Source organism: Scomber japonicus, chromosome 6 (assembly GCF_027409825.1).
Source record: "Scomber japonicus isolate fScoJap1 chromosome 6, fScoJap1.pri, whole genome shotgun sequence".
Lineage (NCBI taxonomy): Eukaryota > Metazoa > Chordata > Actinopteri > Scombriformes > Scombridae > Scomber > Scomber japonicus.
In genome coordinates, this window is record NC_070583.1 from 23965130 (window position 1) to 23989068 (window position 23939).

A 23939-nucleotide genomic window follows, 5' to 3' on the forward strand; every position below is an offset into this window, starting at 1 on the left:
GATTACTTATTACACTTATTTGAGATGTTGCAGAAAAAGTGATGTTCCGACGTTACTGAAGTGAGATACTCCAATTACTTTTCACTTCCGGGTTGCTAATATGCGAGCTAGCCGCCTTTTTGTTAACGTCATTAGTTTATCTGAGATGAGTCAGGAGCCATTTCGTTGGTGAGTTTAACAGTAACTGTCAAGGTAAGTCCGTAGTTGTCATTGTTGTCCAGAAAGATATATATAAGTGGTTATAAATACAACTTCACCGCTCCTCCTCCAGCTAAAAGTACCCAAGTTAGCAGATATTAGCCGCGTTGCTAACTTAGCCTACCTCAACCAGCTGAGAGCTAACGCTGCTAGCCTCACTAATGTTATCTTTTGGTTGGTTTCTTCTAACAGAGAATGGCTTTTGATTGAGTCATCGGTTGGGCAGATGTGTGTGACATATTATCGGCATTTAATCATTGCTTGTACTGTAGTAAAAAAGGTTAATAAATTCATGTTTTTAGTCGATCAAGTACTTTTTCCATCTGATGAGATGTAGGGGAGGACATCCTACTGGACGAACAAGACAACCGGATAAATATAGAGATGGATAAAGCTGATTAGTTTGACGTGATTTAGAAATGAGAGTTAGATGAACACCTACGCTAACTTTCTGCTCTCAGTGTTCAGTTCTTCACGGGCGTGAGGAAAGTTGAAATTATGGTTTTGACCAAATGTTAAAGGATAGTTTCACAGTTTTTCAAACCTGTCTTTAAACAGTCAGGTGCCAAATGAACACTGAAATGTTGTTTTCTTGCTGTAATCATTCCTTCAGTTCATACTGACCATTCATTATGCTCCTACAATGTAAGTGATGGGGGTTTAAAAGTTTATCTGAAGCTAATATGAAGTTTCAGCTGTCCAAATTAGTCAAATCAAGTGAATATATTTAGATGTTACAGTGTTATTTGTGCCAGTCCCCCTTTTTGTTACTTTACTTCCTCCACAGCAAAAGAGGGACTTTGATGTGTGACGAACTCAGATTGCTGAAGCCTCATAAAAGCTTTAGATAAACTTTTGAATGCATTATCGCACAAAATGACAGTGTGGACACACTGTGGATTGCATTTGAAGGGGATCTTTCAAGAGTCAGTATGAACAAGAGGGAAGATTACAGCAAGGAAAACCTTTTTCAGGGCTCAAAATTTGCACCAGCCAAATGCTGGTAAAATATAGAAGCGGCTGGTGGATGCGTTTCACTCACCAGCCAAAAAACAACAGTAATCTATTGAGTGTTAATATTTGAACATTTACTAGCCATTTGGCCATTGGATGAAAAGTAAATTTTGAACCCTGACCTCTTGAGTGTTTTTTTGCGAACCTGACTGTTGCTTTAAGTATAAGATAAGATAAGATACCTTTATTGTCACTCTATTCATAATACAATAGAATTGCATCAAAGTGGTATTCAGACCCACCATAAAACAAATGACATAAAAACAAAACAAAGACAAAGGCAGGTAAAAAATTCAGACAAAGCAGGTAGGTGTGAGTGCAAGTGTCTGGTAAAATATTATACTGGTAATATATTGCACAATATATGATTCTTTTTTAAGTGGTTTGCAGAGTCACTGTGTTTGTTTATTGAGAGTCTGGATGGCTATCCTTTAATGTTAGAAGATGCTCCAAATGTCAGATTCAGGAAGTCTGAGTGAAGAACATCATAGCAAAGTTACTTTTTAAAGATGTGGGCGGTTTTAACTTACCAAGTTGTCAAGTACATCATTTCCCATGACCTGTTTCTGACAGTTTGTCAGTTGTTGTGTTTAGATCAAAGAAAATACCTTTTTCTCCTCGAGGCCACAGAACCAACATACAGCTTTGAAATATAAAACTAAAAGACTTGTCACTGGTTTTGGTGTTTGCTTATCTTAGTTTGTAATGTATCTTTTAGTTAAAGTATACCTATGCATGAACTGTTCTTGTTGTAGAGACACTCGTGACCTCTTCTCTTTAAAGAAATAACACTATACACTCATTTACAAGGATATGTAGTAACTGCAACAGCTATTCTGTGTGTAATATTAAGGGGAATTCCATTGATGGAAATGAGTGTAATGTCTTGTGTGTCTGTGTGTATTATGTGTTTTAGTTAGTTTTTAGTACTAATTACTCATTTATTTTATTCTTTTATAAACACCTTCTTTCTTTGCTTTCCTCATGATAACATAAGGATTGCTTTCAGTTTCGTTGTACATGTACAATGACAATAAAGACTATTCTATTTTATTATATGTCCACAAGAGACATTTAGATTTTAAGAAAACACCTCTCAGTCAGTATAAATGAACAGCCTCCAAACTGACCATGAAGTTGAATCAGCTAGACCTGAAATGATGAATATTTTCTTAATTGATTATTTGAAAATATCATAGTTAGTTAGTTAGTTGTCTTTTATGATATTACATTGAATAGACTTTTAGACTGTTGTTCTAAAGCAAGCAGCTTGAAGACATCATTTACATCAATTGTGAGGGGCATTAAAAAAAAAAAAACATTTTATGGATGAAATGATTTATTGCAAAATAATAAGACGAGTAATCACTGTTGAAAATAATTGTTTCAGTAAAATAAAATAACTTAATTACCCTCATGAAATTGGATTTCTTGCAGGACCAATAAACCAATAAACTGTGGACTGACTGTAACAAAATGACAAAATGTTATCCTGAATTATTTCAAACTGCAGCATTAACAACTGTCATTTCCTCCTGCAGGTTGTTTAACGTCTCCGTGGCCACGATGCATGGATAATGATAACGACTCACACAAGGGACGCAGATGGGAAGCTTCCTGCTGAAAGCTAACCGCAGTTACAAGTCATCTGCTGGAAACTCCCTCGAGTGCCATTGACTAGCGCAGCCATCAACATTTCACCACATAATCCATCATGTCATTACCAAAGGAGTCAGGGAACCGAGGGAAAGATCGAGAGAGGGGAGCCCGCCCTAAGGTGAGACAGAGTCGATCAGAGGAGAGACGAGATGCAGGTGCGGGACGGAAAGGTGGAAAGGGAAAGAAAAAAGGCCTTTCGTCCCACGAGTCAGCAGCAGAGCGGCCTGTCAGTGATGGCTTTGAGTATGGTGAGCTTCTAAGTGACCTGGAGAACAGGGACCAATCTTCCTCCTCTCCTCTTAAAGAGAGTTGGCGATGGCAGGGTTTGGAAGCGGCTGCCTCATTACTTGGACCAGAACTAGTAACAGCCAGGCCAGGATTGGGAACCATTAGTTCTGCCACAGAATTATCTGCACCCGGTGAGGGGGAGGGCAGAGGGGCAAGCAGCAGTCGCACTCTCCGGCAGAAAATCCAAGATGCGATGGGGCAATGTTTCCCAATAAAGACGCACAGTGCAGCAGCAGCAGCAGCAGCGGCACCATCACCACCTCCGCAGGCTCTTTCATCATCAGCTGCCTGTGCCTCCTCAAGGCGTAAGATCCATCTCAGTGAGTTGATGTTGGATGACTGCCCTTTCCCTGTGGGGTCAGAGCTGGCTCAGAAGTGGTATCTCATTAAGCAACACACGGCCCCGATCACCCAGCCTCCAGTGCTTGACACTGAAGTAGTATGCAGCGCCCCAACTTCAGCTATGGCCGCTGTGGTGGAGGATGTAGATGACAGGTTGCGAGAGCGCAGGCGCATTAGCATCGAACAAGGCGTTGAACCGCCACCAAATGCAGAGATCCACACATTTGAGGTGACAGCCCAAATTAACCCTCTCTACAAGCACGGGCCTAAACTGGCTCATGGTATGAACGAGTTGGCAGGGGCGGACAGAGCCTCAGTTCAACAGCAACAGCAGCTTCTTCTCCAAAGGCAGCAGCAGCACCAACTCCTACTACAGAGCTGTCTGGACACTCTGGATGAGGTGGTGGCCTCTGCCTCAGCATCAACCTCTGTTCACCCCTGCGAAACCATCTCCGACCCTCCGGTTGACCCAGAGGTTACAGCGACCAACGTGCCCTCCAGAGCTGTACCTCCTCAAACTGAGCATCAGAAATCTCAGGATGGCTACCGCATTCACACCCAGATTGACTACATTCACTGTTTAGTTCCAGACCTGCTGCAGATCACCAACCTCCCGTGTTACTGGGGGGTCATGGACCGCTACGAGGCAGAGACCCTGCTGGAGGGAAAGCCTGAAGGAACTTTCCTCCTGCGTGACTCTGCCCAGGAAGACTACCTCTTTTCCGTTAGTTTCCGGCGCTACGGCCGCTCGCTACATGCTCGCATTGAACAGTGGAACCACAACTTTAGCTTCGACGTGCACGACCCCAGCGTCTTCCACGCTCCCACAGTGACGGGTTTGCTGGAACACTACAAAGACCCCAACTCTTGCATGTTCTTCGAGCCCTTGCTGTCCAACCCCATCCATCGCGTGCAGCCATTCAGCCTGCAGCACATCTGCCGATCGGTCATCAGCAGCTGCACCACCTATGACGGCATTAACATGCTTCCCATTCCAAATGCTTTGAAAAAGCACCTGAAAGAATACCATTATAAGCAGAGAGTACGTGTACGGCGAATGGACACATGGTGGGAATGAAGAACAACAAAAAACTTACTGACTATAAGAAACTACTAAATAAATTTTTAATGCAAATCCCACCCTAACTGAACTGAACAATGAAGTCAGCTTATTCTTCACTCTATTCGGCTGTATTAACATACACTGCACTGTATTTATTTATTTTATTTCCTGCTGTATATGTCTTAACAATTGTACTAAACTACACTGATAAGATGACATGTAATCTCACTGACCTTGCACACTCCAAGTTCTTTTCGCTCAAATTAAACAAACTTATTTAGATCTGTGGTGTTCAGAGAGCTACCCTCACACATCTTTTGTATTTTCAAGTGTGACTAAATCAGCTTAATTATCTGGTGATGAGGGGGGGGGGGTGTCCTAGTGTGAATTGAGATGATTATAATAGAGTTGTTCATCAGTCACGTGCTGAGAAGGTGGAACACATACTGACAAGGTTTCTTTCTTGTTACCGAGGTGTGGAGGTGCAGCAAGTCTGCACTATAAATCATTGTTTCCCACATTGAACCTAAGACTGATTATGAGAGATGGGGGCAAGTGCTACCTTACTAAAAAGGAGAAGAAGACAGGCAGGCTCAAGGATAGATATTTGGCACATATTGAAGTTATGATAATGATGCTCACATTAGTTTTCAGTTGTTGGGAAATATGCCAGTTAAAGAATGATCTTACAAAACTAGTGTAATCATTTGTCCTTTGAACTGATTCTGTATAATTTAACTACTGCATTTCCAACCTATAAAACAGCACCTCATATCTCATATGAGGTTCAAATGCATGCAGCTAGTGCCAGCGGTATTCATTGCTTTGAAGTAAAGGAGCAAATGTGGCCTTTGGGAACTTGTCAGCAGCAGGTGAAGCAACTCTATTATTAATATGCAAATGATGAAGCCCAGACATTTATGGACCTATTTTCTAAAACATCTGACTTCCTGGCTGTCTAGCTCTAAATGTACTCTTTCTAGTGAACCCCTGTGATTGTAGAAAAGTCGTGGGGTTTGGCCAGACATGTCTCTTTGTTCAGCAGCTGACAACTCAGAACCTAAAGGAAAAAAAATAATCTTGTTGCTCTGTTTCCTGCTGTGCATATCTTAAAGAAGTGGGGTGTCTACACACTAATCTCCCATTCCAGCAGTTCATTGACAAAATTACCATAGTGAATTAGCACTGATGAATCTTAATTAACAGGAAGAATGATGGGAGAAGGAATGTATTTTGAGCTTCCTCAGGAGCTTGACATCAAGTCTGTTGCAGACAAAAATCTGCAAGCTATGCAAAGAGGAATAGGTTGTAAACTGGAAACCGAAATGCACTGAAGACAGGTGAAAATGTAGAAATTCTCACTGTCTGTAACCAATAGACAGCCTATTCTTGTGTCATGCCCATTGTGTTGAACAAAACCAATTATAGAATATGAAAAACATTCACATCAAAAGACCAAAATTGTCAGTTACGCTAGAGTAGAGTAAAGCTATTTCTTGATATTACAAGCATGTCATGCTAGACAGACTTTCATTTACCTTGCTATCAAGAACTTCTTACAATACTAATTGCAAAATTTACCTATGCGGTGGGTTGATTTACTGCTGTGTGTGAACAGCATGCTGTATTAACGGAAACACACACGAGAGACCACACTGCTAATTGTTGTATGCACTGAGTAATAATCACAAAAGACAACCGTCCCGGTGTTAATGGGGAAAGCATGGAAAATGGATCCCGGATCATCTTCTGAATGGCTGTGATGCTGCTTTCTCCTTGAGATGGGCGATTTGATATGCAGGATGCAAATCATGCATGACAAGCACTCCTCCACTAATGAAGCCACCATAATTTAAACAGCAGTTCTAAGGCTGCATTCAAAATGCAAAGTCGGGACCTTTGACCTTTGTATACATAATTAAGTCACGTCTAAAATCTAAACTATAAAATAAGATTTACTGTGATGGGAGACATTTGACCTGGCATGCAAACATAAGTGCGGGCTACACTTTGAACCCGTTACACAAGCAATTTCAGACCATTGACAGCTCAAGGCTTTTGTAGTGTATCTCACAGCACAATGTAATCCTCTGCAATCTTTTGTCCTTGGTAATAATATCCAAAAAAAATGTCCTTTTGTGTCTGGACCACATTTTAAGGTCATGCTTCAGTAACATTTACAAGTCACATAGTAGCCTTTGTTTAAAATAATAGGTAAGGTTATCATTTAGTTCTAATTATTGGTTCAGTTGCTACAGTTCCAATTAAAAAATTCCAGTTAATTAACCAGTGTCGGTGTACAGCAGGTCAGCTAGCGTGCAAAAAATATAACCTGTTCACAGGCAAGCATACAGTTCAACACATACAGTGCCTAAAGTGTCTAATAAATGAATTATGAATTAATAGTACAAATGGAGCTTCTTTCTAAACCTGTTTTTCTATTTTTCCCTATACTTAGCACTAAATTACAGTTATTTCAGGAAATCTCAGAGGAGACTAATAATTTGAATATTCAATTATGATAAGAATATAGCTCATTACTTATGCACATCTTGTCTTCAAAAAAACAAACAAAAGAAAAGGCACAAAGAATAATTGTGTGAAATGTTGTATTGCATCAAGCACAGCAGGTGGCTGTAAAGAGCTTCAGTGTGATTTACACTGGTTGCTCCCGGGCCTGTGCGTTCTCTGTGTGGTGTGTTGAGATGGTGGGATTGAGTGTGGCTGCAGCAGCTGGCAGCACCGTGGCACTCATCATGCAGGTATTAGAGGTCCTGGGGGGGCGGGGGGGGGGGGGACTTTTCTTTGCCTGGATCAACAGGCCCAGAGGGACAGCATGCTCAAGCAAAGCAGAAAGCTGATTGGCTACACATACTTACTGTGTTTGTGCCTGTTTGGACCTCTTTTTTCCCTTCCTTCCATTGAGGGAAGAGATTTTCCTCTGAGCCTAATCTCTACAATTGAGCATAAGGGGGGTGGAGAATAAGCTTGGAAGGTTCATAGCACCTGGGGACAATTACTTCCCTAAATAATCTGCTGGTCATAATCTAACAAATGCCCTGAAAGGGTTTGTATTGGTATGAATTTAGCTTGACTGAGCCTTTTTGTAGGTTCTATGCTTTTTGCTGTACGTGAACCCGTATAGATGATGCAGACCCATCTACCATGAGATGCTGTGTGTATCTAGGCCATTAATTCCAGGGGAGGGCGTATCAATCTGATTCCAAATTCTTGCAAGATGCAGACGCCTAGACGTGCTTCTTATCCACTCACTGAGGAGGAATACATTTCTGGGACAGAGGGATCACTGCAGCTGGGAAAAGTATATTTTTGGTCAGTAAATGAATGCAGCTGAATTTCAACATTAAACATGAATAGGGACATTCTTGCCTATTTTGAGTCAGACCTTTTCAAAAAGAGCGCTTCTTGTCAAAACCAAGCAAGCAATTCCTTTTTAAAGTTAGTTCTTAAAAGTCTGTCTCAACCCCCCCCCCCCAGGAGGTACATTGTCACACGTTGACACAGTTACATTTGATGTTTGTTTCCCTGGAAGCAAGCGTTTGACAACACAATATTGCTCTCTCCTCCTATTTAAAACCCAAATGCACTCCTGTTTTCTCAGGCTTGTAGGAATTCATATAAGGTCTTTGGTACAAAACATCAGTCGGCTATTCTCATTTTGAGCTGTTAGTGTTCCTCCTGTATAGTCCCGTGCTTGCCTCTGTGTTTCTCTCTCGTACACATTGACAGGTTGTTGATGGAGTAATGGGGTGTTGGACATACTACAACTAAGCCAGTGGATTCTACATAGATTGATGGGATTGCAGTAAAAAAGACACACAACTAGGGTTAAATTCATGAAGTCATTAACACTGGTTAATGGAAAGTGTAGGGATATACTGAAGGCAGATTATCACATTTGAAAATTAGCATATTCTTTAATTTGAGTTATGCACGTGCAGTTGTAATGTATCATAATATGTTTGTACAAACAGAGTGTATTGGAGCTACAGATAACACAGATATAATTATAGATAAGCATTGTTTGTTTTGAGGACTATGGTAAATTATAATACGCCTTCACATTGATGCTAAAAGGCCTGTACACCATTGATAAAAGGTAGGAAAATTCATAATTGTGTAAATGATAAATAAATAACATAATGCTGTGACTGCTCTGTGACTCATTCTGCTGTTGCGCAACAGTTGCATTGAACACAGTGTTACAGTGAAGAAGTGCAAATAAGAATGGAGTGTGTGGACCTTGCCAGCTAGTTATTGAAAGAGTCCTACCTAATGGGCATCTTTTGTACCTGTGATATTTTCAGGTATTAATTTTTTCCATCCTTTTAATGTTTTGTCAGCAAGTGCACAAGTTAACGGAGAAATATGTAGGAATATTGAAAAAAAAAGTAGGTGGAGCTGATGCACCTAGTTTATCTGAACTCTAAGCAAATTACACACACTATGACTTACACTGATACCATCAGGCACAAAATGGCCTCTCCTCCCTTACTACTTACTGTACTATGGTATGCTAGACAAGACTTTTTTACGTCATTAAAGTGACTGTATTTCCGCTGAGAACCCTGTGTGTTTTTGAATGTCATTACTGTAATAATACATAATTGGTCTACGTTTTTCACTTCAAATCCTATTTATCTAATGGATGCATCCAATTGGGTGTGACACTATTAAAATATATTAAAATAATAGATAATGACAGTTGATGGAGCAGAAAACATTTAAATTTACATCAACATATTAATGCTCATTATTTTCTAAATTGCTAAATATTGTTAGAGGATGTATTTTAGCTACACACAGGTGATTTTCACATTAGATATCTTGTCTTGTTGCAGTGGGCAAAGCACAAGTGTTACTAATACACTGATGAAGGCTCTGTTCTATTCAAGTGTCCCAGTAAACCTTGACAGTGTGATGTGAACCAGCTAGCAAGTGTATTTTCAATTCATCTGCATCCATGCACTCGTGTAATATTACAGACTGGAGTATTGTATCATAAATCAATATATACTCAAAATACATATTGCTTCAAAATACACGCAATACAGAAACACATATTCAGTGCTGTGTCAACTCATTATACCCTTATGCTGGAGGATGTGTTCTGAAAGGTAAGCCACACATGGGGTTAGATTTTTGTCCTTGATGAATTTGGTGGTAGTGAATGAATTAGCCTGGCCAATAGTTAACCAATAGAACCTCTCACGTTTCTGGTGTTTTTCATTAAAAAGGTTTTACAATGATAATTACCTTGGAGTCTGATTAAGCTTTTATAAATGAATAGATAAATGCATTGCAAACAAAAAAACCTGCACTTAATTTAACACTTAGTCTACTGCTCATTTTGAATACTGCTAAATTTGTAAAGGACTCCCATCAAACTAAAGCAAAAGTAATGAAAAATGCACAATTTTCTATTCAAATATAAAATACTTGAAAATAAGATTAACAAACATTATTGAATTACTATGGTAATAAAGCTTTTGGGATGTCAGTGGTGGTATTTGAGTTGTTAACAGCTCCACCAAATAGTGATTTTTTCCTGTAAAACTTCAAACATGGTTTTATTTTAATAAATGTTCAAATGATAAAAGATCCCAAAAATCAAAGATTAGAGAAAAAGTCCAAAAACTGAAAACAAATTGGTTCATCAGATCTTTCCTCTTTCTTCTCCCATTAATCATCTCACCATCCCTCACATTTATCTGATGACCCTTTGGAAGGGCCCAACCCCCAGACTAGGAACTGCTTGTAATGGAGTATTTTTACATTGCTGAATTGGTACTTTTACTTAGGTAAAGTATCTGGATACGTCATTCACTTTCGATTGTACACAACCATAATCCATCTCATATCTTGAGAGACATCTTTGCCAAAACAAGCTAAACCTTGACTAATTCATCACGGAGAGTAGGTTTGTACAAACTCTACAGAATACCCTTTCAGATATTTGGAAATGTTGTTAAATGTCTTGCTTGGTTTTCAAAATCTGGCTTGTAAGTTAATTATCTTTAAGAAAAACAGATGCGTAAGTAGCTGTGTTAATTGAAAGTCTCACACACCAGATGGTTAAACATAATCATCTGAGAAGCTGTGCTTGGTTTTGGAAAAAGGGAAGGACTTTCAAAAAATAACTTGGCAGGTGATGGGATAAACCATTTGTCTATCACCGTCTATTAGTCTTTCCTGGTGAGGTGGCAGCTATTGGCAATGCTGATTGATCGGGACACTGGCGCGTAACTTGAAGCATCCCAAACCTGAAAATGGCACACACCAGCTAAAAACGACCATGCATCTAAATATTAGATTTTCGTGTCTTTAAAGGACATAGGAAGGAAGAAACATGACCAACACCCATCACCCATGGCTGCTAGGTAAAAGCAAGAAGACAACATTGATTCCTCTAGATAAATGATTAAAAATGCTCACAAAGCTACACAGCTCATAATGGAGCATTTAAATAGGAGCTCTGCTGCATGAAGAGATGAACACAAGCTCATTCAGATCCTCCTGACCCTCTTTGGCAATGTTTGTGAAGGATTCAGCAAAAACTATAGTGTGTCTATGTGTGGGTGTGGGTGTATGTGCGTGTGTGTGTATGTGAGGCCTTTTCAGCAGTTTGGTTTCCTTTGTTGATCAGCACTATACTTGTGGTTTATTGATTGTTAAGTGTGGTCACATTTTGGATTGTGCTCGATTCGTCTGAGTTATGGATTGTTGCTTAGAATTAGTTTTGGAGGCTACTTGAGCTGAGGTTGAAGCTGAAAGTAGCTTGAATTATGATTAGCTCTTTGATTACCAGGCTGATATAAAATATACCAAAATTAATGTGAAGAATTCAACAGTTCTTCAAATCTGTCTTAAAATAGTAGTCACAAATGAACATTGAAATGTTTTTTTCTTGCCATAATCATTCCTCCTCTTCATACTGGCCATTAGAAGATCCCTCCTTAATGCACTTACGATGTAAGTGATGGGGACAAAATCTGCAAGCCTCCTTTTATTTAAAAATGTATCTGACGCTAGTTCAGCTCTCCAACTTTAGTCAAATCAAGTAGATATCTTTCAAAGTTAGTTTGTTTTGTGCCAAAGTCCACTTTTTGTAACTATATTTCACAGCTCAACAGAGAAACACTCTGTCAGAGGAAACACAAAAAAGGAGTTTGATGCTAAAAAGACTGTGGCAGATATCAACTTGATATGACTAACTCAGACTGCTGAAGCCTCATAAGCTTTACTGTTAAATGCATTTCAAAAATCTGAATTTTGGCCTCCATCACTTACATTGAAAGCACATTTGGAGGGGATCTTTTAATATCGGGTTTGAAGTGGAGGAATGATTAAAGCGAGGAAAACATCCTTTCTCTTCACATGGGCACCTGTTGTTTTAATACAGACTTGAAAAATTGTGAAACTATCCTTTACGCCCTTCTGTCCATCAAATATGCACATGATGTTCTGTTCACGAGGTGATTTTGTAAAAAACAATAAATAATAAATAATAGAGGTGAACGTCAGCAGTGCTTTTCAATTCATTTCCTTCATCAAGTGTCTGCCTGTGGTGGCTTTAGGAAGAGTAATTACCTCAGAAACCTGTATTCTGTTGGACGCCTCATCAAGATGAGTGACACATGTTGGGGAATGAACTTGACCAACTGTGGGGGATGAAAGTCAGTCTAACAGTGCAAATCCTGCATAAAGCACACCATTTTATATTGGGGCCATATTGCAGCAATAGCTGTCTAGCATGTCAAGTTATTTTTTCTTTTAATGATTGATGTTTTGCACCACTCGTGTCGCCCAGTAGCATGTTTTTACTCCTCTATATTCCAGATAATATATTCATGAAGCTTACTCAATTAAACCTGGAAAATAACAGTATAACATCCCAACATGCTGAGTAAACTGATTGAAGACACACATTTTTGCAGACTCAACCATTCCCAACTTTTTCAGCTGAGAAAGACTCCTGATGCATAAGCACTGTGTGGCTCAGTAGACTTTCTACTGTAAATGGACAACAGATGGGCCCATCATAAAAACAGACTCTGGATTTGTTTTTCTACATTATAATATTTCAACCATGTGTACAGACAATAACAATTCAACAAAACAGGTTACCTAACCCAGACAGATTTCCCCTGCGTATTTGGCAATATGGATACACCAGAGTATTTCCAATGAACTGCATTCACTAGATATAGCAAGTGTGAAATGGTCCTCAATTCAGTAACGAACACCAGCAGGGATATTATCATAATTTTGCACCGTCATTGACAAGAGTGACAGGTGTAGTGTCATATGGCTTTTCCAGTTTTTGGCATTCATAAAATTCAACACATTGCGTTTTGGCATTGTTATCAGAAATAAGTGTAAATGCCATTAGAGCTGCAATGATTGGTTGATTAGTCATTAAGTTGCCAACTATTAAATGAACTTCCAACTACTTTGATCAATGATTGATCTTATTTTTCTCAATTGATCTATTAGTTAGGAAGACACATTAAAGACACCTTCAGTGATTCCTACAGAAGAATGAAAAAGTTTTGTCAATGGTGTGTAGGGCTGCAAACATTAATTATTTTCTTGATTAATCAACTAGATGTTTAGTCCATAAAATGTCTTAAAAAAGCTGAGAAATGTTGATTACTGTTTGCCAAAGCCTGGCAAACAGGGGACGTCCTCAACCAGCAATCCACAACCCAAACATGTTCAGTTTACTGTCATAGAAGAAGAAAGAACCAACTCCTATAAACTGGGTTTTGGACTGCTGGTCAGATGCCATCTTGGGCTTAGGGAAACAGTGATTGACATCTTTCAGTATTTTCTGACATTTTGGGCCAAATAACTCATCGATCAATCAAGAAAATAATCGATAGATTTTTTATTTTATTTTTGTTCCGCTGTGGGAATTTGTGTTGGACTGACATTTCTCTTGTATTTTTGCTGTGGAGGTTTCTGTAATTTGTCTTTCTGAAAATTTGAGTTATTACTGGGATTTAATATCAGTGTTGTAAGGTTAATAACTAGTCATTTCCATCAATTTGGAGCATCTCATCATTCAAAGGCCCAGCACACCCACAGGTGTTTGCACATTAGACCTCTGGTCAAGTGGCAGTTGGGTTGTTATCACCAAAATCTATGGCATAATAACAATGATAACTATTATTATACATAGGTTGTCCTTCTCTAACAGGTTCAGCAAATTAGCCACAAGTGTCAGAGAGACGTCAATCAAGCACAGTCTGTGATCACCCACACAGTCATGAGAATCAGGCAACAGCAGTGAAAACACCTGTGTGGGTGAACTATGGTTGTGTGCCTTAACACTTACTGTAACTCCTATGAATGTTAGATATAAGCACATGATCAAACCCTCATCTGAGATATAGTTGTTGAATAATGTCAAAATAAACTTGGTAAAAGGCCAAGGTGCTCAAATGTTATTAGTGTTATCCACTCATCCTGAAGAGAGTGCCTGTGAATCATGTTTCAACTTTTTTAGAAAGGTCAATGAAAGAAATCATCTATGCTAAAATACTTTGTAGCGAGAGGGAAATTACCATAGTAGCATTTTATAGTGCTGCATATATTGTACATCTGTGCAAAATAAGCTGTGGACACTTGATTGACTAATTTACATTTGCATTCATTTAGCCGGACACTTTTTTGTGCAACGTTAGCCACAGCAGATCAAGGAGAAGCCTCTGAGAGTAAGTGCCATAACACTCAGTCCCACCTACCGCAGGCGGATGAAGTACACCCATGAGTGCATAAAAAAGGGCAATTTTTTTTATTTTTTTGGGAGCGAAATAACTGGAGAAGGAGAGAAAGAGAGAGAAAGAGAGAGAGAGAGAGAGAGAGAGAGAGAGAGAGAGAGAGAGAGAGAGAGAGAGAGAGAGAGAGATGAAGAGCAAAGTGAGTAAAAACACTTGGAAGAGGTGTGCAGGTGTTGATGTGTTTTGTGAAGACTGAGAGGGATTCTGCTGGCCCAAGTTAGTCAAGTATGTTGTTCCACCACTGAGGGACCACACAGTAGAGAGCAGACATTTAGGACTGTGACTTCCTGCCTCAAAGTACAAAAAAACAACCAGCTATTGAACAAGTAAAAATAGATAATAATTAGGGGTGTAACGAGATCTCGCGAGACAATATTTCGACGATATTTCTCGTCAAAGTGAATTTTGTCTCGTGAAGCTATAATTAAGGGGCACACCAAAAAAAAAGACGATCGGTTTTCTATCGCTCATTTGCAATTGTTACAGCTTCTACCTGCTGAGAAGATCAGAAGTATGAGATGAGGAGAGGAGCAACAGTAAGTTGACCTCTGGTCTCTACACTGAGCCTGAGGTAGGAGGAGGAGGAAGGTAGCGCCTGAATGGAAGCCTAATGATGCAAACAGTAAAATGAGTCACACTGTAATTATAACACAATTTATATATTGTTCTACTTGTGTATTTATGTGATACAGGATTTGTGCAATTTACTTTTATTTCTGTTTTTTTTATTAGCAATATGTTAATTTGTGATAATTGGATTCTTTATTTAATTTATATATTAGAATTGTTTCTAACCTTTATAATTTACTTTTTAGCATTTGTGATTGTATTTAACTTTTGTATTTATGGTTGTTCTCTCCATAAATACCAAAATTATCCATCTATAAAATATTTATATGAGGAAACCTTTTACAGTGTTGCATACTGCATGATAATTATATATTTAGAAAGTAAAACTGAAGTGATTCATTACAAGATTAGTTCAAACATTTCAAATCCATTTTGGGAATTTCAAATAAAAGAACAGTCATTTATTTCCTCATTGAAATTTTCTTAAAAATAAAGTTAAAATCTCGTCTCGATCTCGTGAACCCAATATCGTGTCTTGTCTCGTCAGCTGACACCCCTAATAATAATAATAATAATAATAATAATAGTAATAGTAATGATAATAATTATAATACATTTTATTTTGAATGCACTTTACATTTGAAAACAAATCTCCAAGTACGGTGGCCGAGACCCGCCATAGCTGCAAATAAAAGTAACGCTGCAAACAAAAAGAAACGCTGCTGCAAATAAAAAGAAACGCTGCTGCATATAAAAGAAACGCTGCAAATAAAAAGACACACCGCAGCAAACAAAAAAAACGCTGCAAATAAAAACAAACGCCGCTGCAAATAAAACACCGCAGTAAACAAAAAAAAAACAAAAAACACCGCAGCATATAATAAAAAAAACGATGCAAATAAAAAAAGCCACAACGAAAGTGGATTACCGGGGACTGTTTTTGCCGAAACACCGGAAGAAGAAACAACAACAACAGGACTACGAATTGGAAAACGAACTAGAAAGTAAGTGAAAATGGTAGTGTTTAATGTCGCTACATGTACTTTTTAATGTGTTATTTGGTCAGGCGATGTAGCCCCAGGTTTGAAGTTGAACTGGAGAATGCCGGTGTATTGTTAGCTTCGGCTAACACGGGGAGACCACTAACGAGAGTGGAAACAACTGACGGCTACATAGTTCCGGCAGCTTATTACTGTCGTTGTCGTTGTTGCTTGTACGTGTAGGTCAGGAAAAGACGTAAAAGGGACCGTATATGGTTTGTTATTTGTGTTATTGCGTTACGTGTTGGACTAAATACATGGACATATTGAGGAAAGTATTTCGATGTTATGGAAACGGATTTCATATTTCACAAGAATGGATACTTGGCGAGCTGTACAGAAAGTCCTGAGTCATAAGATGATCGTTGTGGATAAAGGGAAGACTTTGAAGGTATGTAGAGATTATAGCTGTTTTTACTTTAGCTGAGTGGCTAGCCGAGCCAATCGCTAATACTATTACGGCTGTGAGCAACCAATATAATTCGTGGGTGGTCTTGAATGAATCAGGGCAACCTATGCTTTCTAACAATGTACGGCATGAAAATATATGTTTAAGGGTTGGTGTTTAAAACATTCAGAAGGACTTGTGGCTACCTCCCAACCTCCGACCCGTCCCGTAGGCGGAACAGCGTGTTTTAAGTGTCTGCAGTTCCGATCCTCATCCCCATGTTGGCTGAAACAGAGAAGTCACCCTCAAACATGCTGAAAACCATATTGATGTTTGGTTTGCAGTTAGTCTTCCCTAATGTTTATGTGGCTTTGAGGATGTTCCTTACGTTGCCGGTGACAAACTGTGAGGGGGAGCGCTCATTTTCTCATTTGGGGAGAATCAAAAATGAGCTGAGAACAACCATGAATCAAAAACGCCTGAAGTCCTTATCATTACTGGCAATAGAGTCTGAACTTGTCAGAGACCTGGACTTTAGCGATGTTGTGGAGAAGTTTGCTAGGAGAAAGGCCAGGAGAAAGGTCATTGCATAAGGGAGCTACTCTAATGTGTGTGTGTATTCTTGCCTCCCAAGTGTTGTTAATGTGCATTGTTTTTTTTATGACTCGGAAAAGATTTGTTGTTGGGATGTTTGATATTGTGGAGATTCTATAAACAGGTTGTTTACTATTCTTTGAAGTGTTTCTGCATATCTGAGTGTAGACTGTTTTGATAATACACACATACACTGCATGTGCTGAGAGTCTTGTGTTGAATTTATCAGTCAGTGTGAATCCTGTGACCAGCATTTTCGTTGAGTCCTTTCAGTCTATGGTTGCGTCTCGTCTCGTTTTCGTCACGTGATAAAGGTTCGTTGACGAAGATATTTCCAGTAGGGGCTGGCTCAATTTGCGGCAGCGGCATCTTCCGCGGCATTTCTTGCGGCACCCAGAGATGCCGCAGAAAGTGCCGCTGGCTGCCGCCGGCAGCGGCACTTTCCGCGGCATTTCTTGCGGCACCCAGAGATGCCGCAGCTAGATGTCGCTAGTAGGCACTTTCCGTGGCATTTTTTGCGGCATTTTCTGCGGCATTTCTTGCGGCACCCACAGATGCCGCGGCTAGATGTCGCTAGTAGGCACTTCAAATTACTTGAGTGGAAATAGCAGACGCTTTAAATTATACAACTAAAATCAAGGCACACATTTGACTAAATTGATTATGACTTACCTATGTTTCTCCAGTCGTCAATGTCTCTTTAGGGATTTGAAATACAGGACTGACAGTCGTACGCTGATGTGACAAATGAGTGGGCAGTCGTCAAAATGATTTGACACGCTCTCGGGTTGCCAGGTGTGACAGGTAACTCTCCAAAGTAGGTTATGATATTTAAAAATGCGGTTTTATACACAATTTTCCATAATTAAAAAAAAAAATCTCTCATAAAAATTAAGTATAGGCTATTTTAGTAGGCCTTGCCTCTTATTATGTCACATATCTCCAACACTATAACAAAAATACACAAATCCGTTTATCAGTATTATAGACCAATTGCCTAAAAAGCTGATGTTAAAAATGTGACGCAGTCTCATTGTGTCATAAAGTGTCACAAATCTTATTGTAAGTATTGCCTTAGCACACGTCCATTTTAGTTATAGTGGATAAAGAAAGATGAGGACAGGGAAACCCAAACATGGCAACCATTCTATATGTATTCTTTAGGCTACGTTTAACATGTGTGGCATCAAAACATAATTATTTTCTAACGTTGACATGTCTGTAAATTGCCATCTAAAGCCTAAAACCATGCCACAGTCATGAAATCATTTTTAATGAAGTCTGATAGTCTAGTCTGCGGTTATTTATTATAACCCAAAGGAAATTTTATGTAGGCATATGTGGCATAACATGGTAATAGCACTTAACAACATGAATCCTGAGAAAAAACAAAGTTTTATGCAATAAAATCATCCGAGGATAAATATACAATATGAGAGGGCAACAACATTAGCAAAATGCTGTTTGATATGCATACAAACATTTCCAAAAAATACAGTTATAAAATCGCTCAATAATTGGATTTTAGAAATAGTCTATGTAGATTAGTATATGATTATGGTATATGTAGTATAGTATAGTATAGTATAGTAGAATTCAGTACAGTAGAGTAGTGTCGTGGTTAGAGCGCATGACACAACTGACGCAGCTGACCCCTGGTTCGAATCCCGACCGGTGCGGTCATTTACTGCATGTCACTCCCCCATCTCTCTCCCATATGTCCTGTCTACCAACTGTTTAATAAAGGCGTCTGTGCCACAAAAAATGTAAAAAGAAAAATTATACCTGTAGTCCCACTCTAATTCAAACTTGAAAATTGTTAACATTAAACCTATCCTCCCAAACAGTGTCATCTGGCAACTATGGCATTGTAACCCACCGAATAAAACAAATAAAACTTTGTGATATTCATATAATAAAGGACAAAATAAGTTGCATAGTATTTATTTTATTTTTAAGTAAACAAAAAGAAAAAAATCAGGACAGCAATTTAAAAAAAAAAATAAGTAGGCTAGCTAACTTAATAATAATACAGTACTCTAATACTAGTAGTAGGCTAGTATTATTATTAAAATGAACTTGGAAAACATACATACATACATACATGTAGCATCCCAGGCTGAATGATGGTCATACTCTCTAACTGATGGTTCAGTGTTTTTATTTTTAAGAACCTTCCTTGGACACTTTGAACACACCGTAAGAGCTATGAAAGAAGACAAAATAAAATAATTATATTTCCTTAATCTAAACCGATAAGATGCTAATTAGCATTCCTACTAGCTAAAACGCATAATCATAAAACTGCATCAAACGGCGTCAAAACACCACAATTTGAGCTAAGCATTAAACATAACATGAAAAGAAATGATTACAAACCTTGTGCCCTTATCAGCCAGGTGCTAATTGACCATTAACTATTTTCCTCCCGTCAGGTAGACACGCTTTTTTAACTATACATACACACTGACGACAAAAACTCAAGATACCCTTTACTTCCGGTGAAAACACTTTCAAAATAAAAGCGTCTTCCGGTAAAAACACTTTCAAAATAAAAGCACCAAATTGAATGTCTGTTATAACTAATGAAATAATAACCTGGCCTTAAAGAATGCTCAAAAAATAAATAAATAAACATAAAAATAACACATTCCAGACTAAAGGTCATTTACAATACATACATACATACATACATACAAACAAACAAACAAACAAACAAACAAACAAAAAACAGTCCAGAAAGCTAAAACATACAAAAAAGGAACACAGACACAAAAAGAAACTAACGCAAAATCACCCACACAACAAGAAATGCCGCAGAAAATGCCGCAAAAAATGCCACGGAAAGTGCCTACAAGCGACATCTAGCTGCGGCATCTCTGGGTGCCGCAAGAAATGCCGCGGAAAGTGCCGCTGCCGGCGGCAGCCAGCGGCACTTTCTGCGGCATCTCTGGGTGCCGCAAGAAATGCCGCGGAAGATGCCGCTGCCGCAAATTGAGCCAGCCCTCTCTCGATATTTCGTCATAATTTTCGTTGACGTTTTCCAATTCGTAGTCCTGTTGTTGTTTCTTACATATCTGTGTGAGCATGTAAACCCTCGCTTTCAATAATTAATTTGACCTCCTGTCGCAGCAATAACTTCAACTATATGTTTCCGATAACTGTTTATTAGCCCTGAACAGCGGCTTGGAGGAACTTTAGCCTGTTCCTCCTTACAGAACTGTCTTAATTTAGGGATGTTGGTGAGTGTCCTTGCATGAACTGCCAGCTTCAGGTCCTTCCACAGCATTTCTGTTAAATTAAGTTCAGGACTTTGACTCAGCCATTCCAAAACATTAACTTTAATAGAACGACTTGTGTGTTTAGGGTTGTTGTCTTGCTGCATGATCTACTTCCTGTTGAGCCTCAGTTCACAGAGACCTTGCCATTTCCCTGCAGAATTTGCTGGGCCAATAGTCCCATCAATGATCGCAAGCCGCCCTGGTCTAGAGGCAGCAAAGCAGACTCACAACATGATACTGCCACCACCATGTTTCACAGATGGGATAAAGTTCTTGCGCTGAAAAACAGTGTTGCCTCGTCGCCAAACATAACACTTCTCATTCAAGCCAAAAAGTTCAATTTTGGTCTCATCTGTACAAAGAACATTTTTCTAACAGCCTTCTGGCTTATTCACGTGTTCTTGAGCTAACTGTGGATGGGCAGCAATTTCTTTTTGGAGAGTATCTGCTTGCAACTCTGCCACGCACACCATTGATGTCCAATTTGGAATCAGAAACACTGACATTAGTCCTTTAATTTCCTAGACATTACCCTGAGGTCCCTTGTGATCTTCTAGATTATTACACGCCTTGCTTGTGGTGTGATCTCTGCTGGTTGACACCTTCTGGGGGAGGGTAACAGTGGTGTTGAATCCTCCATCTGTACATACTCTGCTTCACAGTCGACTGGTGGAGTCCAAACTCTTTAGAAATGGGTTTGTAACACTTTCACAGCCTGGTGAGCATCAACAACTATCCTTATAAGGTCCTTAGTAATCTCCTTTTGTTTGAGTCATGACAAACCTCCACAAACCTGTACTGTGAAGCTCAGACGTTGATAGTGAAGACCCAGATAATAGGGCAGGGCCTCCCCAACTCACACCTGATTTAACATCCCATTGATGGAAACACCCAATTTTAATTTCCCCCTTCAATGAATTGATAATCCTAGAGGTTCACATACTTTTTCCTCACACAAATATGTTATATTGCATCATTTTTCCACAATAAATAAATCAGAAAGTCTTTAATTGATGTCTCTTTATCTAGTATTAGGATTTACATGACAATCTGAACAAGGTTTAAGTCATATTCATGCAGAAATAGCAATAGCAATTTCACAAGCTTTCAAGCCCCACTGTACATGTGTGTTTATGTGTGTACTGAAGGGAGACAAGAATGGGACTCTGTGAAAGTTTGGGGGAAAAAAGGATTGCAGCATAACAATCAGGACAGTAAAAAGCAAAAAGCAAGAAAAAGAAAATCTAAAGGCTGTTAAAATTAAAATAAAAATGAAATAAAATAAAGACTCCCCAAATCCCTAAACTGACTATTTCACAAGAAGGAGCTCTGTGGGAGAAAGCCTTAATATCAGCAGAGGGTTTTGTAAATCTTAGAATAAATAATAGATCAGGACTATGGGACCTTTGGGTACATGCAATGTAGTAGGAGTACAGCATATTATTTACTGCTGTGCTTTACATGTTTGAGTATCTGCATTCTGTGCAATATTTAACTGGAGGATTCAGTTGATTTAATATTTTAAAAGGAGTCTGTCAGGAATGTTTTAATGAAATGATAGACTTTTGATGATTCATTGACACCAGAGAATTTAGTAATGGAATCTAAATGTAGTAACAGCTTGTATTAAAGTTGTCAGAGTTGCTGTATTTCTAAGGTTTCTGTAGAAGATCATTTCCCCTCCATTTCATTTAACCTATATTTTGTAACATATTTTGTAACTGAAATGCAGCCATTTAGTTTAAATGCTTCCATATTTCAAAGCTCATAATACAAATCGTAGTGTGATCCTTACCTGTGCTAAAGACATTTTCACAAAATCTTTAAGTCTAAAGCACACAATTGAGGGTATAAAAGTTGTGACATTTGGGGCTTTTTCTGTTTTATATTTTCTATTTGTGCTGTACAAATGCCTAACTAGAAATGGATGTCTAGCAGAAGGTTTTTAAAGTAGGCCCAGAATGACTAAATGAAAGAAAATAAATACACATCCTGTTTACTTGTAGCAAAGAGAGGACCTCACAAACAGGATAAAGGTGCATGTATGCTGCTTTTCCAATTCAAGCAAATAAAGTTGACTTGGCCAGTGCTGGATAAACTGTTCAAATTGTATTCATCAGTAAGATAAAGCTTTGGGGAAGACAAATCATAAAAAATAACCTTTCTTTGAATAGAGTGAAAACTGAGCACATTTAATATTGTGACTGTTAATGAAATTTAACATTACATTAGGAAAAAGAGCTGAGCTAATGCTAATAAATACTGTATAATGTCTAGTTCTACAAGAAGTTATTTTGCAGGTCCTGAATATGAGACGAGAATAGAATAAGTAATAAACTGAATAAAATGAGCAGCATAAAAGGAAATAGAGCTTTGGACAGAATTGATTTGGCAAATGATTCATTTGTGGGTGGCTGTGGCTGCAGTGCACCATTTTTTTTTCTCCTTAGCATAAAAACAAATAGAGAACTCCTTTACTACACTTTGCCAGGAGGGTGGAGAGAGATAAATTTTACAGTGGCTATGCTGGGTAGGTGTAGCAAAGTGAAGAAAGGCAGATTTGATCACATTATGGCTTGGCATGATGGCACACATTTCTGGCACACTGCAAGCGCGATTAAGCTGCCAATTTTTATGCTTTGTGGTCAGGCAGGACCAGTGGAAACAAATGCTCCTGGCACGAAGGATGTAGTGTGTTACCTATTAAGTGAAAAAAGAAGAGAATTGAGCTATGATACATTTTAGTGCGTGTGGTTTCTGCAGTGGGAGAGTTATTCCCTCTCTTTTGTTAGTGCCCATTTAAAACATAAAATAAAATAGAGAGAAAAATATGAGCTTGTTAACCTTTCTGTTTGTGATCAGTATTACTAATGTGAACATCTTCTGTTGCTACATTAATGCTCATAGCATCAGCAGCCACAGTGTGTGTTGTTTCTCTGTGTGTTTAAGATTTCATGTGGTAAGTCTGACCAGAGGCCATTTCTCAAGCATGCAGAAAATATCAAAGCCACGATTGTAACGGCTTCTACATTACAAGACAGAATATCATGCAGCTCAGGAGCAAACTGCAGACAACCCTAAAGCATTTAGACACTGCCTCTAGCACCTTTAAGATCACTTAAAGGTTATCCATCTTTTTTGCCAATTTAACTCTGGTTCAGGTGAACTTTAACATACATTTTCAGTGATAAGCTGAAATCAGCTTTTTACCCTGTGTGATACATTTTAGCCTGTGGAATTGAATATCAGCCATTTGTAGTGTGCGTGTTTGCTGTTGGGTTTTTATCTTTTTTTGAACAAAGATGAAGCTGAGCACTGAGCAGCAGTTGGTGCAGCCCCAATGTTAGCCATTCTGTGTGTGTGTGTGTGTTCAACTAAGACGTCGACTAAAGGGAATACTTAATCCGAAAAGTTATGATTTTTGTGTTTGTTTTCCTCTGTTGCCTGAAATACCAGAATAAGAGGTTTCACTGTTCACAGATAACTGAGCTTCCAAAGTGGTATCCAATTAAGAACTACAAAATGTCCCTTGAAACTTCTCACAGTAATGGTTTCCAAGTGTCTGGCACTCAATCCTTATGTTGAGTAAACATTTGACTTCAATATTGCTGAATAAAACTAATATCACTAATTTTCCACCAGTGTGCCAATCAGCTAAACTGCCTATGTAGATCACATTCACTTGAAACCCAATAG

The 23939-nt window shown here is 38.7% G+C and overlaps 1 protein-coding gene across 1 annotated transcript; it reads left to right on the top strand.

Moving 5' to 3' along the window:
* Positions 1-116: 116 nt before the first annotated feature.
* Positions 117-4846, top strand: socs9 (suppressor of cytokine signaling 9). The gene is made up of 2 exons (XM_053320787.1): positions 117-192; positions 2754-4846. Exon 2 carries the CDS (start codon positions 2927-2929, stop codon positions 4577-4579), a length of 1653 nt encoding a protein of 550 aa, XP_053176762.1. The 5' UTR covers positions 117-192; positions 2754-2926; the 3' UTR covers positions 4580-4846.
* The last annotated feature ends 19093 nt before the right edge of the window (positions 4847-23939 follow it).

What these genes read in the sequence shown, in the direction of transcription:
- socs9 (XM_053320787.1), top strand. Translation starts at nt 2,927, where the DNA reads ATGTCATTACCAAAGGAGTCAGGGAACCGAGGGAAAGATCGAGAGAGG.